This window comes from Suncus etruscus, chromosome 3 (genome assembly GCF_024139225.1).
Source record: "Suncus etruscus isolate mSunEtr1 chromosome 3, mSunEtr1.pri.cur, whole genome shotgun sequence".
Taxonomy (NCBI): domain Eukaryota; kingdom Metazoa; phylum Chordata; class Mammalia; order Eulipotyphla; family Soricidae; genus Suncus; species Suncus etruscus.
The window spans coordinates 85,135,373-85,153,709 of NC_064850.1; the positions used below are offsets into that span (position 1 = coordinate 85,135,373).

Sequence of the window (18,337 nt, forward strand, 5' to 3'; positions counted from 1 at the left end):
GGACACTGGGGGATCGAACATCGGTCCTTCCTTGGCTAGCACTTGCAAGGCAGACATCTTACCTCTAGGGCCACCTCGCCGGCCCCAACTTCATTTTTTCTAACAGCTGTATAATACTACATTGTGTACCAGTTTCTTTAGCCACTCATCTGTTCTTGGGCCATGGGTTGTTTCCAGATTCTGGATATTGTAAATAGTGCTTCAACAAACATAGGAATGCAGAGAATTTTTCTGCATGATGATTTGGGGGTCCTAGGGTAATGAATGGTTCACTGTAACAATGATAGTTGAAATTGGAATTGATCACTCTGGACAAGAAATGGGTGCTGATAGGGGATAAAGTGGTATGCACGGTATCCCTTTATTAGCAATAGTGCAAACCATAGTGTCAAAAAAGGAGAGAGAGAGAGAGAGAGAGAGAGAGAGAGAGAGAGAGAGAGAGAGAGAGGTTACCCCAAGGCAGGAAGGGGAGAGGGGAGGGAAACTGGGGAACTGGTTGCAGGAACTGTGTGCTAGTGAAGGGTTGTATACATGCTATGACTGAAACTCAACCATGAACAATTTTGTAAAAAATAATTTTGTGCTTAAAGTAATTACATTTTTAAAAAAAGGAAAGAAAAGAAAAAGTCAACTCCAACTCAGCATGTCCCAAACTTATTTAGTTTTCAAGTACCAGTAAAATTAATAGCTGTTAACAACCTTCTGTATTAAATCAGTCCACTCTCACGTGGAGGTCCAGAAAACTGAGCCTCTTGCTATTGTTTTTTTTGTTTGTTTGTTTGTTTTGTTTTTTTGTTTTTTGTTTTTTTTTTTTTTACTACCTCTTGCTATTGTTAATGGAGCCATTAATGACAGGACAAGAACCCATTGATGGCTGGTAGCCACTTTTCAGATAGCTATAGCTAGCTCAAGATGATCTTTTTCCTTGAAAGTGCATTTCAAGAGCCGTTTCTATCTTGAAATGGATCCCCGCTTAATTTCGAGAGATTTATTCTTTAGCAGATGGCAAATGTGCCAATTGGCCCATTCAAATTTAGTAGCCTCCAATCTATCAGAAATAGAACCCGAACAGTAAGCAAGGTAGAGAACAAAATGCTAAGGGTTTCCATCTAGAGTGAGTGAGTGAGTGGGGAAGAAATCGAGTCAGCAATTAGGCAAGTCGATGCGTAATCACAAATCTAAGAGCACCAGGAAGAAAAGGCGATGCATGTGCTGTGAGACCTAGCAGAGATTTGCAACCTTTTCTCTCTGTCTTTCTTTTTTAATTGACCCAGATTCCTCCAGGATCAATGGCTGATGGCTTTCCAGCTCTAGTTAAAACCACGCTAACAGCTCCTCCCACTCTTGTGTTTTTCTTTTCCAGCCAGGTGGCGCAAAATGAGAGCTCAGTGAAGCGGCCAGGCCCCCTCTTCTCCAAGCCCCGTCCCCGACGCCCACCATGAGCCACTCGGAGGGCTCCGTGGAGGTGGAGGTGACCGAGGAGGTGGTGGCCGGCGGGGAGGTGAACGAGTCGGTGGAGGCCGACCTGGAGCACCCCGAGGTGGAGGAGGAACAGCCGCAGCCGCCGCAGGAGGGTCGCGCCGTCGAGGACCTCCGCGCGCCTGCCCCGCCGGAGGAGGAGGAAGGCCGGGAGTGCCTGGCCCGCTCCGCCAGCACCGAGAGCGGCTTCCACAACCACACGGACACGGCCGAGGGCGACGTGATCGCCGCCCAGGACCCGGAGGATGAGAACGCGTACGCGGTGCAGTACCGGCCCGAGGCCGAGGAGTACACGGAGCACGCCGAGGCCGAGCACGCCGAGGCCACGCAGCGCCAGGCGCTGCCCAACCACCTGCACTTCCACTCGCTGGAGCACGAGGAGGCCGTGAACGCCGCGTACTCGGGCTACGTCTACACGCACCGGCTCTTCCCCCGCGGGGACGACGAGCCCTACGCCGAGCCCTACGCGGACTACGGGGGGCTGCAGGAGCACGTGTACGAGGAGATCGGGGAGGCGCCCGAGCTGGACGGCCACGGCCGCGACCGCGACGGGCTGCGGCGCTACGAGCAGGAGCGGGAGCGCGACGAGGCGCTGGGCGCGCGGCTGCATCACTACGACGAGCGCTCGGACGGCGAGTCCGACAGCCCCGAGAAGGAGGCCGAGTTCGCGCCCTACCCGCGCATGGACAGCTACGAGCAGGAGGAGGACATCGACCAGATCGTGGCCGAGGTCAAGCAGAGCATGAGCTCGCACAGCCTGGACCAGGCGGCCCAAGAGGACATGCCCGAGGCCGAGCAGGACCTGGAGCGCGCCCCCACTCCGGGCGGCGGCCGCCCCGACAGCCCCGGCTTGCAGGCGCCCTCCGGGCAAAGGGCCACGGCTGGCAGTGGCAGCGGAGGTGGCGAGGCGGTGCAGCAGCGCTACAGCAAGGAGAAGAGGGATGCCATCTCGCTGGCTATCAAGGACATCAAAGAGGCCATCGAGGAGGTGAAAACCAGGACCATCCGTTCGCCTTACACGCCCGACGAGCCCAAAGAACCCATCTGGGTCATGCGCCAGGACATCAGCCCCACCAGGGACTGTGAGGACCAGAGGCCGGCAGATGAAGATGTGAGTATTGCGCGCGTTTGGCTCAGCCCCACTCACGCCAGAGGGGGGGGGGGGGTCGGCTGCTGTGTGATCTGATCTGTCTTGAGAAAATGACGGGAAGCTAAATGCTAAGGGCGTCCACCCCTCGGATGAAGCACCCCTGAAGCTTCCACGAGTGAAGCCCAGACGGGAAAGTTGAGGGCCTTGAATGTCCTGTTTAGACCCATAGACCAGGTGCTGTAATTGCAGCTAGGGTCCTTGTTTGGACATCGTATTCGAGGTGCCTTGCCCAGCGATAAACGTTCCTAAAGTCTGGAATATTGTCTGAGACCTCCTCCTCTTCCTCCTCCTCCCCACCTCTTCCTTCTTCTCCTTCTTCCTCTTCTTCCTCCTCCTCTACCTCCTCTTCCTCTTCTCCACTAGAAACGTGCAAAGAAGAGTGAAGGGTACAGCAATAACTAGGGACTGTTGTGATAGCTGCTCTGACTCTAGTCAGCAAAGACCTTTTAGATTGGGCCAATAAAATAAAAATAAAGAATGGGTTGGGGTTTGGGGGGGGGGTGGTGAAGCGACATCCCATCTGATTTCGCGCTAGGTCTTAGTCCTGGCTCTGTGCCCAGGACTGTCGGAGCTCAAGGAACCATATGGGATGCTGAGGATCAAACCTGGTTCTAACCACCTGTACTATCTCTCCAGTCGCCCCCAAGTAAAGGTTGTTTAAAGGAGAGGATGAACAATGCTGGAAACATGGTGTGAGGAAGTGGGATGAAAGCCAAATTTTGAATGCCTGGCAGGAGAGTCTATCTAAATCCATTGTCTGGGAAGGGCTTTGAGGAGGGGTGTGTTCTGACCAAAGTTTGGGATCTGGAGGAAGGCTGGTGATATATAGGACTTTGCAACAATTTAATGAGTCACTAGTAAGGCAAGTAGGAGGATTTGGCTCCTATGCTCACCCACCAATGCTCATGTGTTACTCCTGGCTCTGAAATCTCAAATTACTCCTGGTGGTTCTGAGAGGGCCATTCTTGGGTTTCCAGAGATCTGCTGTATGTCAGGCTAGCATCCCCCTATCTCTGACCCCTAGAATGGGGATTTGGAAAGTCTGTCCTGGGTACACTACAGGGCGCAGTGAATCTTAGCTAGACATCCAGGACCTCGGGGGTTTTTGTAAACTGTGTAGGGTAGGGGTCAGAGAGATCGCATGGAGGCAGGGCATTTGCTTTGCATGCAGAAGACGGTGGTTCAAATCTCAGCATCCCATATGGCCCCCCGAGCCTGCCAGGAGCGATTTCTGAGCAGAGAGCCAGGAGAAACTCCTGAGCGCTGCCGGATGTGACCCAAAAACAACAACAACAACAAACAAACAAACAGAAAAACCTGTGTAGAGTCCTGAAGGTGGGGACTATCTGTAACTGTCACGGTTTTCTTCGCTCACAGTTTACCCTTGCCCCTAACTAGCCAAGGGATGCAGCTGGATCACAATTTCAGAACCAGTCTTTAAAGAATTGTGAACCTTTAAAGAGTTGTATGATCTCTTTGCAGGAAATTAAGAAACTCATTCTGAGGACATGAGTAATAGTATAGTACATAGATGCTTGCTTTGCACGCGACTGACCAGGGTTTGATCCCCAGCACTACTTTTAAAGTTGTGCTGGAATTTCTTTTTAATTCTTTTGGATTTGGGACCTATCCCCAGTGGGCTGCTCAGGGTCTACTGTAGGTTATGCTTAGGGATATCTCCTGGCAGTGCTCTGGGGAAGCATATCCGATGCCAGAGATTGAACCAGGGTCAGCCATATGCAAGTCTACTGACTTAACCTTATATTGTTTCTCCCAATTATTATTATTTTTTTAATTATTTCTTTATTTCAGCACAATGGTTACAAACATGTTCATAATTTGGTTTCAGTCATAAAATGTACACCCTCCTTCACTAGTGCAACTTTCCCCACCACCAATGTCTCCCCATTTCCTACCTCAGCCCATCCCCTGCCTGTCTTCAAGACAGGCATTGTATTTCTCTATCATTGTCATAGTAGCTGTTAGTTATTTCTCTAACTGCACTTATCACTCTTTGTGATAAGCTTGTTATCATGGGCTGGTCCTTCCAGCCCTTATCTCTGATGTCTCTGGGTGATATTATTATACTGTCTTTTATTTTTCTTAAATCCCACATATGAGTTAGACTATTCTGTGCTTATCTCTCTTCCTCTCCCTTATTTCACTCAACATAATAGTCTCCAAATCAATTCATATAAACAAATTTCCATGACTTCATTTCTTCTAACAGCTGCATAGTATTTTAATGTATAGATGTACCACAGTTTCTTGAGCCACTCATCTATTGTTGGGCATCTGGATTGTTTCCAGATTCTGGCTATTGTAAATAGTGTTGCTATGAACTAGGAGTACAGAGAACATTAATATATTGTGTTTTTCCCCACCTGTGTTTTTGCTTTTAACTATAGTCAGCTTCTTTCTGAAAGGGGGTGGAAAAGCTGGGACCCAAGACATAATAAAGCAGCCAGGGTCTTTGCCTGGCATGCAGCTGTCCTACGTTCAATCCCTGGTATTGCAAATGGTGCCTCTCGAACCTCCATGAGTAACCCCTAAGCACAGAACAGCAGTAAATCCTGAGTACTGCTGATGTACCCAAAAACAACAACAACAAAAAAATTTTTTAAAGGAAAGCTATTGCAGCCCCTTTTGATCTTATTTTTCTTTTTGAAGTATCTAAGATATTTGGTAACAGATTTGGGCATCATAGTATTTTGTATGTGTGTGTGTGTGTCATAATAGTTTCAGATTAAATCAAGAAGACTAACCTTTGCTCTCCTCCCTTAGTACAAAATTCTTTCAGCCTTATTTCTCACTTTTCAATTCACTTGAATAATTCTTAAGTAATTTTCTTTAAAATGTTGGTGCTTCTAGTGAAAAAAAGGGTCAAGAGGTTAAATGCAGTTTTATTTAATTCTGCCTTTCATTGCATGGACTATTGCCTTAGTGTGCCTTTAGGAGTGAGAAACCATTATTGGACTGTTTGTTCATTTCATTTTTATGGAAAAATCTGTACAAATCAGAAAGGTAACATTCACCTCTTCTTTAGCAATTGCTGTTAGCTGATTACGTTGCCGGCACTTTAAGGAAAGGCTGTGCTGTCCTAGAAAAAGGCACGGGAACAGCTGAATATAAAAGAGGGACTTTATTGGCAGGGAAAACAGTTCAGTTGGGAAGGATGTCCATGGCAAGGACTGGAGAACAGTTTCAAAGAGAGAGAGTTAGGAGTTTGGTGTTATGCCCAACACAGAGAGTGATGTAACAATTTATAAGTATTCTAGTAGTTTTCAAGGAACTCTTACATATTCATGAGAGAATGTCAGGCAGAGCAATTGAGGAGCATAGAAAAAAACACATATTGCATGTACAGCAAATGGTGGGAAGACATTTTGGGAGTACTGGTTTAGAATGGTGATGAAGTCCCAAGAAACTGAGGCGGGCTACTGCTCAGTCTCCATTGCCTGGTGCTGTCAGCGGGGGCCTTTGGATCTTAACAATAAGAAAGAGCTTTTAGGGTTCCACTTTGGCTCAATCAGAGCAAGTTAAATATAACTAGCAGCTTCTCCCAGATAGAGGTTGTCGCAGCCTCCAAAAGTGCAAGCCTCAGATCAGTCCATTCTCGCTTTTTCTTACCCAGCTCCCACCCTCCCCGCAAATTGCTCTAAAATTTTCAAAGAGAAAAGAAAAGGAACAAAACTGAAAAACACTTTGCCAGATGTAAATTTATTGGAAAAGAATCGACACCCTCACCAGCAAGGGGCAGCATTGGCTTAGCATCTCTCCTACTTCCCAGGCTTCCCAGGCAGACAGTGTAAAGCAATCCTAGTGTAGTTTCTCCCCCACCACCCACTGCCACACCCAAGCTGTCTGGGGTCTTCCTAACTGAAAGGGATGAAACAGGCATTTTTGGAGATAAAGTGGAATTGGAGCAGGTTTTTAAAAAGGTAAGGAGCTGGCAAGACCCTAAGCTCTGCACTCTTATTTGAACCTGGGAAGCCGTGAGAGGACAGGCTGGTGTGGGGTGGGGTAACCAGATGCTGGCTTTTGCTCTTTCTGAATGAAGCTCTAGCATGTTTCTAGCTTCTTGACCAACCAGTGTAAAAATCACAGTATTCCTATAGACTCACGATGAACCCAGAGTACAGCCCACACAAGGACCAGAGCTTTTCTTGATTCTTCTGGGCTCAGAAATCTGAACTTCACCTGGCTCAATATTTCATTCAAAAGGTAGACACATCACAGCAGGTTGATACTAGGAAGTTGGTGCATTTGGGTGTCCTAGATAATGCGTAGCTTACATAAAGCAGAAAATTTTTGTTTTAAAATGTCTGTAGAGTCAGGACCACTCTCTTGCATGTATAAGGCCCTATGTTAGATCCCTGGTGCTGGAAAAAAAAGAAAAGAAAGAAAGTATTATGGATCCAGAGTGATAATACAGAAGGTAGGACACTTTTGTCTTGCAAACAGCTGACCCAAGTTCAATCCCTGGCATCCCACTTAGTTTCTTAAGCATCCAGAAATGATCCCTGATTAAAATCCAGGAGTAAACCCCAAGCACATCCCAATGTGACTCAAAATCCAAACCAAGCAAAAACGACAAAAGTTTAACAAAAACACACAAATAAAATTTCCCTTCAGTTCATTTTAAGCTTTTTAAATGTATGGGTTGCTTTGTGTCTGGCAGACCCTGTTTTATAAGGAGGGTCTTCTTTTGTTGCATCTTTGACAGTGTTACTGTGAAAGTGAATTTATTCCTGAGCTTGTGGGTTCTTGAGAATTGTATGAAAGATTTGCATACACTCAGATGCCTAAGAAATTAAAATTTATTGTACATTCAGGTGAATAGGTCCCGATTCTTCATGGACAATGATATTCATCCTATATTCTCTCAGCCCAGTGTACATTCTTCTGATCTGCAAATGGAACCCTGTCCTTTTTTTCTCCTGGTCGGGGCCTGATTCTCTGTAACCCGTTTCCTCTCTAAGACTGTACACCAGCAGCTCCCTTTCTCTTGGATTTTCTTTTTATCAAAAATAATAATAATTTCTTGGCTGGAGAGATAGCACAGCGGTAGGGAATTTTCCTTGCACACAATCGATTTAGGACAGACAGTGATTCGAATTCCAGCATCCCATATGGTCCCCTATGCCTGTCAGGAGTGATTTCTAAGCAAAGAGCCAGAAGTAACCCCTGAGCACTGCTGGGTGTGACTCAAAAACAATGATTGATGATGATGATGATGATGATGATGATGATGATGATGATGATGGTTTCTTTATTTAAGCACCGTGGTTAAGGAAATGTTTATAGTTGGGTTTCAGTTATAAAATGTACACTGACCTTTACCAATGCAACTTTCCTGCCACCAATGTCCTCCAATTCACACTACCACTCCTTCTATCCCCTGCTGTCTCTGGAATAGGCATTCTGCTTCTCTCTCTTTCTCTCTCTCTCTCTCTCTCTTTCTCTCTCTTTCTCTCTCTCTCTCTGATCAATAAGGGTATGCTATGCATATCACTTTATCACCTTTCAGCACTCAGTTCTTGTCCAGAGCTATCCATTCCAACGATGATTATCATGATAGTTGTCAGAGGAATTCACTGCTCTTTGTGGCAAGCTTCATATTATGGGCTGGTCCTCCTGGCCCTCATCATGTCTATTGTCTCTAGATATTATTACCAGACTGTCTTTATTTTTCTTTTCTTTTATTTATATTTCATCACACAGATGAGTGAGACTATTCAATGTCTATCTCTCTCTGTCTGACTCATTTCACTCAGCATAATAATCTCCATATCCATCATGCATAGGTAAATTTCATGACTTCATTTTTCCTAATGAATACATAGCAGTTCATTGTGTAGATGTACCACAATTGCTTTAACCACTCATCATCTGTTGTAAGGCACCTGGGTTGTTTCCAGATTTTGGCTATTGTAAATAGTGCTGCGACAAACAGACATGCAGAATGCATTTTTGTATTTTGTTTTGTATTCCTAGAGTATATTCTTTCAGGTGGTATTGCTGGATCATACGGGAGCTTAATTTCCAGTTTTTTGAGGAGTATCCATATTGTTTGCCAGAAAGACTAGACTAGATGGCATTCCCACCAGCACTGAATGAACTGAGTTTCTTACTCCTTGTATCCATGCCAGCACTACTTGTTCTTGTTCTTTGTGATGTGTGTCAGTCTCTGTGATGTGAGATGGTACCTCATTGTTGTTTTTATTTATATCTCCCCTGAGCATTTTTTCATGTGCCTTTTGGCCATCTGTATTTCTTCTTAAAGGAAATGTCTGTTAATTTCTTCTCACCATTTTTTGATGGGGTTATATTTTTTTTTCTTGTTGAGTTCTGTCAGTACCTTGTATATCTAAGATGACTCTTGTCTGATGAATTGTGGGGAAATAGTTTCTCCCATTTCTTGGGTAGCCCTTGTATTCTAGTCACTGTTACCTTTGAAGTGCAAAAGCATCTCAGTTTAATGTAATCCCATTGTTTATCTCTGCTTTCACTTATTTGGACAGTGGTGTTTCCTCCTTGAAGATGCCTTTAGTCTCAATGTCATGGAGTGTTTTGCCTGTTTTTTTCCTCTATGTACCTTATAGTTTCAGGTCTGATATTAAGGTCTTTAATCATTTTGATTTGACTTTTGTTGTTTCTTGGCTTTTCTTAATCACCAGCAAAGCCTCTTACACAAGTGTGAGATCTCCACTCTCCTAGAGCAAGGGCCTGCCTGGCAACCTGAGGTAGTAAGGAGGGGAATGGAGATAAGTTTCATTTAACTTGCTATCTCCTACCCCCAACTATCCCATTATTAATCTGTTCTTTTGCGATTTGGGGGTTTTTTTTGGGGGGGTGGGCCACACCCAGCCATGCCCAGGTATCACTTCTGGCTCTGAACTCAGAAATTACTCCTGGTGGTGCTTGGGAGACCACACAGGGGCTGCAGAAGATCGAACCCAGGTGGGCCACTCCAGTCCCACCATTATCTATTTTGATTGTATGAAATGACTGATTGGAATAACTAGTTCACCTAGGAAGAAGAAAAGAAAGAAAGCACATCTGTATGGACTGCTCTATTATCTGTTATCTGGGAAGAGATATATTCTGAGTGTTTTCATTTTAAGTTCATGCTGAGTCTGTGAATGTAGGTGTGAGTTCTTGCATTTGACTTAGAACACACACAGGAAAGTACAAAGACATAGGTCACACAATATGGGTTAAGTTGAAGAGTACTAACTGGTAAGTGGATCTTTGAAAATGGAAAAGCCTGAAAATTTTGAAGCTGGGGGCCTAATAATGGGTCTGGAATCTGGGTACCACTGACTCCACATGAGAAGGAAAGAGGCAGGAATACTCACTAATAACTGCTGTGGGGGTGATACGAGCTAAGGTCAGGTGTGACAATGTTGATTTCTCCTGGGGCTGCACATATTCAGGTTAATGGTTTTACTTTTAAAATGAAATGTTTTTAAGAGACCTCATCTATTCATTCTGTAACTTTAGTTCAGCAGTGAATTGCCTCATCTCTGTCAGTGGAGAGCAATGCATTGAGTCACTGAGTCACAGAGAACTTACGTTAGGAACTTGATAGCACAACAAATAGGCCCTTGTGTGCAGCTGATCCGAATTCGATCCCCAGCATCCCATATGGTCTCCCAAGCCTTCCAGGAGTGATTTCTGAGCACAGAGCCAGGAGTAACCCTGATTACCACTGTGGCTCAAAAACAAACAAAAAAAAAAGAGTCAGGAACAATAAGTTAATGTTTTATTATTGTAGATCTCATGTGACCTGGGTAATTTTTTTTAAAACTACCATGATCTTATTGTTACAAGTTCAAAATATAAAGAGCTTGATCTTGAAATCCTTTTTAGAGAGCATATCATTTGTTTTGATGATACTACTACACTAAAGAAGTAGGGCAGTATGTTTTTGATCTTTCCTCCCTGGTTGATGATTACCCTCCTTTATAGCCTTGATGATTTTGACATTAGAGTTTCACCACATTTCAGCTCCAGGCAGCCCCTGCCTGTGGGGCCTCATTGTGTCTCCCCCAAGAAACCCGGTGCCACCATACTGAGGTGGAAACATGCAGGTCTACTGATTTGGTGCAGAAAGCAGTTTCCAATCATTTTGTGTTCTGTAGAGTCAAAAAAAGGTGGTAGGAAAGGTTGATTTGTGCTTTATTAAGACTCGAGCTTCAATTTTTTTTCTCTTGCTCTCACTTCCCAGAGGAATATTTCTCAGCCTTTCATTAATGGATGGTCTCATCTGTTGGTAAACATGTGAAACTGTGCCAGGAAATGACTCTGGGTTGGGGGAATGTACTTGGGTGATTTACCTAGTAAAGAATTCGTTATCAGTTTCTAGATAGAACTTTCTACAGAGGGCCCCCATTTGTGTGTCTGTTATTAACTTGAGGCTCAAAAAACGCCCCAGGAGTTTTTAGAAAAATTGTGTTGACTCTCCCAACTGGGAAATCTTGATATTTTCTATGATAAGTGGGCTGTGCTGTATGAGAAAGGAAGACATTGCAGAAAAGAATAGATATATCATAGATAATTGAATTTCATATGTAACCTAATTAAATCCTGTGCCCATGTAGGCCTAGGGAATTATCAAATGTGATTTATCTGTAAATGGAATCCTCTTTAAAATTAGAAATACTCTCGTAATGACTTTAACTGGTAACATGTTCCTAATACAAAAATGTTTCTTCATCTACTTTCTTTGAAACACAATTTTCACTGACCATTTTCTTGAGAGCTTCCATAGAGAGGTTGTTATTTTATTTAGACAAAGACCATATCTTTCCCTCCGAAGAATTCAACCAGCACGTCTCTTCTCCTGCTGTTTTCCATCTTGAGATAGCAGGCTCTCAACTGCCCACTTGGCATGTCTGGTGACCTCTTTAGCAGACAGCTCCTGCTGGTAGATCACCAAATGCTGAATATGGCTGGGAATGAAGTGAGGTGACTTGGAGCCAGAAAGGAGATAGGTTCTGCTACTCAGTGAACTCTGCCTGGCCTTCTCAGGTTCAGCCACATTTCAGAATCTCAAGAGACTGCTGGGACCATGAATCCATTTGTTTGAGGGCAAAGACAAAGAATTCTTCCACTTCACCCACAGATGATTTTCTAATGTAAATCCTAGTGTGCCAAGATGGAAGGGCCCCCTTGATGTATAAGTGATTAATAATCCCTATGGCCTGGTCTCACCTCATTTACTGATCTTGCACTTAACATTCCTGATTGTCCAGGCTTCACCCACCCCAGATTCTGCACTGTCTCTCCTCACCACCTCGATCATATTCCCATCAGTGCAGTAAATTTTGACTCTTAAATGGATCACAGTCTGGCTGAGATAGTACAGGGGTTAAGGCTTTTGCCTTGCATGCAGCCACCTTGGCTCAAATCCCTGGCATATGGCTCATAAGTCCCTCAAGCACTGTCAGGGGTCATTCTTGATCACAGAGCCATCCTACTCCTGATTGGATCCTAAATTCAGATCCATGGCTGAAGAGATAGGACATAGGGCATGGTACTTGCCTTACATATAGCTGACCCAAGTTTGATCCTGGTACCACATATGGTGCCACATATATGGTTCCCTGAACCCCACTAGGAGTGGTCCTTTTGGGTGTGAGCCCTTTGGGTATGGGCAACCAAACACATAAAACCAAAGATTCTACATTTCCTGACCAGAGTCTACAGGCAGCTTGTTCTTGTTATCAGTTTTTCTGAGGCCCAGTAAGAATTAGTCAACACTGACTTAAACCCTAGGCAGTAGCTTAACACTTAGTTCATTGCTCCTTCTTTTCTGCTCACCTCCCAGGTGTGAACCTGCTGTCTCTCTCATTCCCTTGTTAGTCTGTTATTGGCCTCATGTCTTGACCTCCTTTTAGACCTCTGAGCAAGTCACTCAGAATTTGATGTTCAGCAAGTATTCATCTTCATCCTGTCTTCAACTTGCTGCAGATATATCACATTGCTATTTACTTTCTTCAGCTTCTGTTTTCTTAACTGTAATAGGTGTCACCAGATTTTCGACTGGATTTTACTTCCTAAAATGCAGAGAGAAAAATGGTTTAATTGATCCTGGGTCTGCTATGGAAAAATGTAGTCTTAGTGGTATGTGAATTGCATTATGAAGTAAAAGCTCACCATTCAGGCAAATGTTGAATTAGGCGACTTAAACACCCCTTCCTGATCTTGTGTTTCCCTCTATTCTCCCCCCCCACACACACACACACATAAATCTAGCTCTGAGATCCTTTCTGTGGCCTCACTGATCCCAGCTTATAAGGTTCTTATAGGGTTTTGTTTGAATCTAGACAGCGACACTTTGCACTCCCTCGCCCAGCATTTTCCTTTAATTGGGACAATCCCCATCCCCACACACATATACTCCAAAGACCCAGTGTAGAAAATATGCTGCACTAACACTATGGCACTATGGTAGTCAGGATCCTGCCTCTCTCACTGTGCAGAGATTTCAGAATGCTGGGACCTGAGGCCTGATACTAACACCAGTACCATCATGTGTACTTCCTTTTATTTTTTATTTTGTAATTTGAGGAAGATAATGTAATGAGGGTGGGCAAACTTCCTGGCTTTATCTGAACTTATTGTTCCCTTGACAAAACCTTTCCCATTCCTCTATTCCTTCTTCCTCTATCCCCTCCCAGTCATCTCCCTTTTTCTCCCTTAAATTCCAAATTAGATTGCATGGTGTTTTTAAACACCGTGATTATAATACTATTCATGATAAGGATCCCTAAGTTCAACATCCAACATAATACCTTCCACACAATATCAGAGTGTCGGCTTTCTCCAGCATTATCTGTGGGATTTGAGGGGAACGGGAAAGGGGCGCCGTTGCTTGGCAACTATTGACCAAGGTCAAATGCACTTGCTAATTCATTAAGACTTGTTAGCAGCATCTTCTCCTGTTGACCTTGCGGTTCTATAGTCAAGTTTACAAGGGTAAAGGGAAAAAAAAAACCTCAATTTGGCTGCTTTGTTGGTGGTAGCATTCTGAAAGATTTTCTTGAGACCATGCACAGCTAAAGGAGTTCTGATCAGCCATCACTTTCCCAAGTACTCTGGGTACAAGGACGAAGCCCCAAACAAGAAGTTAGACTTTAAAATAAAGATGTGTTCCCTTGAGGCCTGACTGAACCAGGGAATTCTGACTAGAGCTTGCTGTCTCAGGCATGAGGAGGGGGAAATCTGTCATTAGATACTTCACTTCATTTTGTGTCCATTAGCCTGAAAATGATTTCACACCCCTATCTTATTCTTTTGCCCTGCTGTGTGAGAGGATATGGTGTTGGTGGTAAACCAACCTTCCACTTCTTCTTGGCCTCAGGCTGCTTATATAAGGGAGAATGGCAGGATTATCCATCCACTGGGTTTTCATCCAGAGAATCACCAAGTTCTCTCTACTTAGATGACAGGTAGATGAAAATGGCTCTGATGGAGTCATGGACTTCTTCCTAACACATAGAGGCTACCTAAGATATTGTGTGTAAAACAAATTCTGGCCTTCATTTTGTCTATGAACCAAAGAGCTTCTACCTCCTGTCCAAGTCAGAAATTTAAATGCCTCTCTCACAATTAGTCACCTATCCATACTACCAATATTTTTCTATATTATTCCTCCGTATAGATCAGTCTTGACTGCAAGACACCTGGGATCTAGCAGACTGCCGAGATATAGATGCAAATGGATTAAATTGACTTCAGGGTGCAGGTTCAGACCTTGCTGCCATCCCAGCCAATTATCATCAACCCATGATGAGACATTCCAGCAACCTCTGCACTGGGGCTTTCTTCTGAAGCCCCATGGAATGGCTCAGCCACTGAACAGGGCAGAACAGATTGCCCCTCACATGGTGGCAGGAAACAATGAGCTTCATCATTTCTGTGGATGGGAGCTGGCATGGCTCAGCTAGTCCTTTACTCTGGCAACAAGATCAGTGGCCTGTAGTCAGCCAGGATCTCTGGTAAAACTTTGCTTCATAGCCCAGATGCTTGTGATAGGACTGATCCTTCAGAGATTGGATACAGAGGACCATCATCTTAGCTGTATTTTTTTTTTTTTTTGGTTTTTGGTTTTTAGGTCACACCCGGCAGCACTCAGGGGTTACTCCTGGCTCTATGCTCAGAAATCGCTCCTAGCAGGCTCAGGGGACTATATGGGATGTCAGGATTCGAACCAGAGTCCTTCTGCATGTAAGACAAATGCCCCACTTCCATCTCTCTGGCCCCCTTTGCTGTATTCTTTTTTGTTTTGTTTTTGTTTTTTTGGGCCACACCCTTTTGACGCTCCAAGGGTTACTCCTGGCTATGCGCTCAGAAATTGATCCTGGCTTGAGGGGACCATATGGGACACGGGGGATGGAACCGCGATCCGTCCTATGCTAGCGCTTGCAAGGCAGACACCTTACCTCTAGCGCCACCTCTCCGTCCCCTGCTGTATTCTTTTTAATTTGTTTTTTAGAGTAAATTATGAACTTTCTCTCTTCCCTAGACTGGGAATTACACAAGTGTGAATGCTATGGAAGTGTGAATTTTGGGTGCCATTTGCAAAGTCCACCTACTGTATTTCAAATTTTTTTTGGTCTTTGAACACATCTAGTGGTACTCAGGGATCACTTCTGACAGGCTTAAAAAAATCATAAATGGTGCTTTGGATCATTTCCTGGTCAGCTGTGTTCAGAGTCACTTCCTAGCCTCCTGCTCCACCACAATTTTTTTTTTTTTTGGTTTTGACTTTGAGTGAAAAGCCACATCTAGATGTACTGAGTAGCTACTCCTGGCTCTATACATAGGAACATTCAGATATTGAACATGAGGATAGGCAGATTTTCATGTTTGGAAGTGAATGGCAGAGAGTGAAACAGATGGGAAGAAAAGAGGCAGGCAGTGCTGTCAGAGAGAGATGGGACTTAGGAAATGGATTGTTCCTAAAGGAATAGGCATGTTAAAATGGATTCCTCATAAATAACACTCTTTTTTCATTTGGGGGCCACAGCCAGTACTGCTCAAGGACTATTCTTGGATCCATGCTCAGGGATCCATATGCAGTGCCAGGGATTCAAACTGGTACATGGTCACCAGAGCCTTATGGAAGGCAAATGCCTTCCCTCATATAAAGTCTCTGGCCCATACAAAGGATTCTAATTGTAATCTCAAGGGATAACCATTTTTGGTTTGGAGGCCATTTCATGTAGTCTTAGAGGATGTTTGGGGAACCAGGTGGTGCCGGAATAGAATCCAGACTTCCTGCAGTTAAACCTTACACTCCCACCCCCAGTGGTGTTGTCAGCCAAAACCAGTGTGCCAATGGACCCCTAAACTCCGACGATAGAATGGCCAGACAACCTGGCTTGCTGCCTCTACCCCCTACTAACCTAATTTGGGCTTTAGAACATTCCTATGTCTCTAATGTGTGATATTGAATATTATTTATCAATGTATATTTACACACACAAGACTTAGAGACCCTCACAGAAGAGAGCAAACCTTGAGGGTGTTGCTCACCTCATACCTTGGTTTCCCCTTTTGTGCTCTGTGTTCCCATTTTCATTCCATGTCCCCCTTTTTGCCAGGCTGTTTTCCCATCTCACCAAAGATCCATTATTGATGAGGCCCCTGAAGGCTGCAGTGAATAATTCAGCAAGTTCCAGTGGTTATTGAACCTGAAAAGGAAGGCACAACTGAGCAAAGAAGACTGTGGAAAGAATTCAGGGTTCAGTTGCATCAACAGGCAGGATAAATACAAGTGCTTTCTGGAACTTTCAGAAGACCTGGTATGGTTTTATTTCCTCATCTCCCTGTCTGTTGATGGTTTTCCGGGCAATAACTGTTAAATTATGAGCTTATTTTAGAACCAGAAGAGGACTTCTGCCTGATCTCAGCACTTAGGAATCCAAACCAAAGCTGTTTTCCAGGTTGATAGTAGGATCCCCATGAAGTGGAAACAGTTGTAGAACAAGTTTTATGTGGGCATTTGAGAATACATCTTAGAGTTCTTGCAAGTGGCTCATGGAAGGAAGGAGTATTTGGGATGCCCAGGGAAGTCTTCTAGGCAGAATAACCTCCTGCAGGGATCATTTTTTTTTTTCAGAAGACTTTACTGTTAAATAGGATGACATCCAGCAATACTCAGGCCCTGGGCATTCAGAACCCACCAGGTCACACCTGGCAGTGTCAAGGGAATCATGCCATGCCTGGGATTGAGCTCAGAGCCATACATGTACCAGGCATTTGCTCCACCACTCAAGCCCTCTTCCCTGGTCCCCTTAAAGAGGGCTTTCTCCACTAACCCAGTTAGTGCCACCTGAGTGATAGTAAAAGGACCCAGAAACACAAGGACAAATGAGGAGGGCAAGAAATGCCATGTAGACCCTTTCCCTAGGCCTGCATTCTACCTTGGCCATAGCACTGGGAACTTTACTGCTAATAAGTGGATTTTCCAGCTGCAGAATCTTTGATTCTTTGCAGCTCTTTTTCTTCTGGCCCTTTGATCCAATCATAAAACTTAAATAAGTAGACTCAGAGACCTGTTCACATGTGTGATAACAGAATTTAGTGGGAAAGAAGGCTGAAGTCGCCTCCCTGGATTCGTGGAGCATCCATTTGCTGTGGATGGATAGGAAGTGGCTTGGCTCTAGAGAGCTCACTCTGACATCCCCTTCTCCTCCATGCTACAATCACTGTCCTGCTGTTTTCATCAGCTGCCTGCAATTCAGCTTCATACTTGTCTTAACTTCTTTCTTGTTGCTAAGAACCTGCAGTCACCCTAATTTGGGATTTTCTACTGGCCTGCATTCAAACTTGCTCACTCCAAGGGCAGCATTCCTGCCTGGACCTGTAGAGCTGCCATTGTTCCCTTCTCCTGGTTGTGGTGGAAGGAGATTTGAGGCACTGAAGTAACAGAAGGTAGTGAGGGTTCCCCATCCAGCAACTAGGTACTTGAACCCAAAGACTGGGCGGCCCCATGTTTTCAGAAGGCCCCTCATGTGCTCAGGTACCCTCTCTGTGACGCAGAGCCTAAGGAACTTCTTACTCCGTATCTTCTCCTTTTTCCCACATGAGCTGGAAGGTTCTTTTTTTTTTTTTTCCTCACAGATTCTATAAATGTAGCAGAGTAGAGAGTGTGTGAAAATTTCTGGTAACACCTCAGAACTGAGTTTATTTTTCCCCAGAAATAGTAGCCCGGCTGCCAGCTGGGGTAGGCCAGCCCCTTCAGGGAAACATCAGGTGATCTTGCTTGGCCAGTGACGCACATCTTTTGGGCTGTACGGGCATGCAGGGGTTAATGCTCTGGCTCAGACCCCTCCTCTGGGGGTGCCCCGTGTCCTGTTACAGTTGCATTATTGACTGGGTATCAGACACCCCTGGAAACAGTTGCCCAGTGAGGCTCTGAGGTCAGAGCTCCTGGCTCACAGTGGGTGTTCAGCTCTAGCCCTGAACACTGAGAAGATGGAGAATTTCTGGATGTACGAATTTGAAGGACATGAAGAAGAGGTAAGTTGATCCTGGGTTTTGGGGTTTGCCACTTTCTTAGTGGTGTTTTTCTTTGTTTCTGCTGATCCTGTCCGGTTGTAAATTGCTCTCTGTGCTACCCATAGTGGAAGGAATCAGTGAGTGTTGCTGGTAGAGTAGGAGCTGGCTATGGAGAGAAAGGGAAAGTGGGCC

At 44.7% G+C, this 18,337-nt stretch overlaps 1 protein-coding gene across 5 annotated transcripts in view; it reads left to right on the plus strand.

Annotated features, from left to right (window-relative positions):
- Positions 1-18,337, plus strand: part of APBA1 (amyloid beta precursor protein binding family A member 1) — a 250,818-nt gene that overhangs the window by 190,785 nt on the left and 41,696 nt on the right. For all 5 annotated transcript variants that reach the window (XM_049770936.1, XM_049770935.1, XM_049770937.1 and 2 more), the window contains exon 2: positions 1,364-2,590. In XM_049770936.1, coding sequence (XP_049626893.1) covers positions 1,439-2,590 — 1,152 coding nt within the window. In that variant the 5' untranslated portion in view covers positions 1,364-1,438. The remainder of the gene's footprint in view (positions 1-1,363; positions 2,591-18,337) is intronic.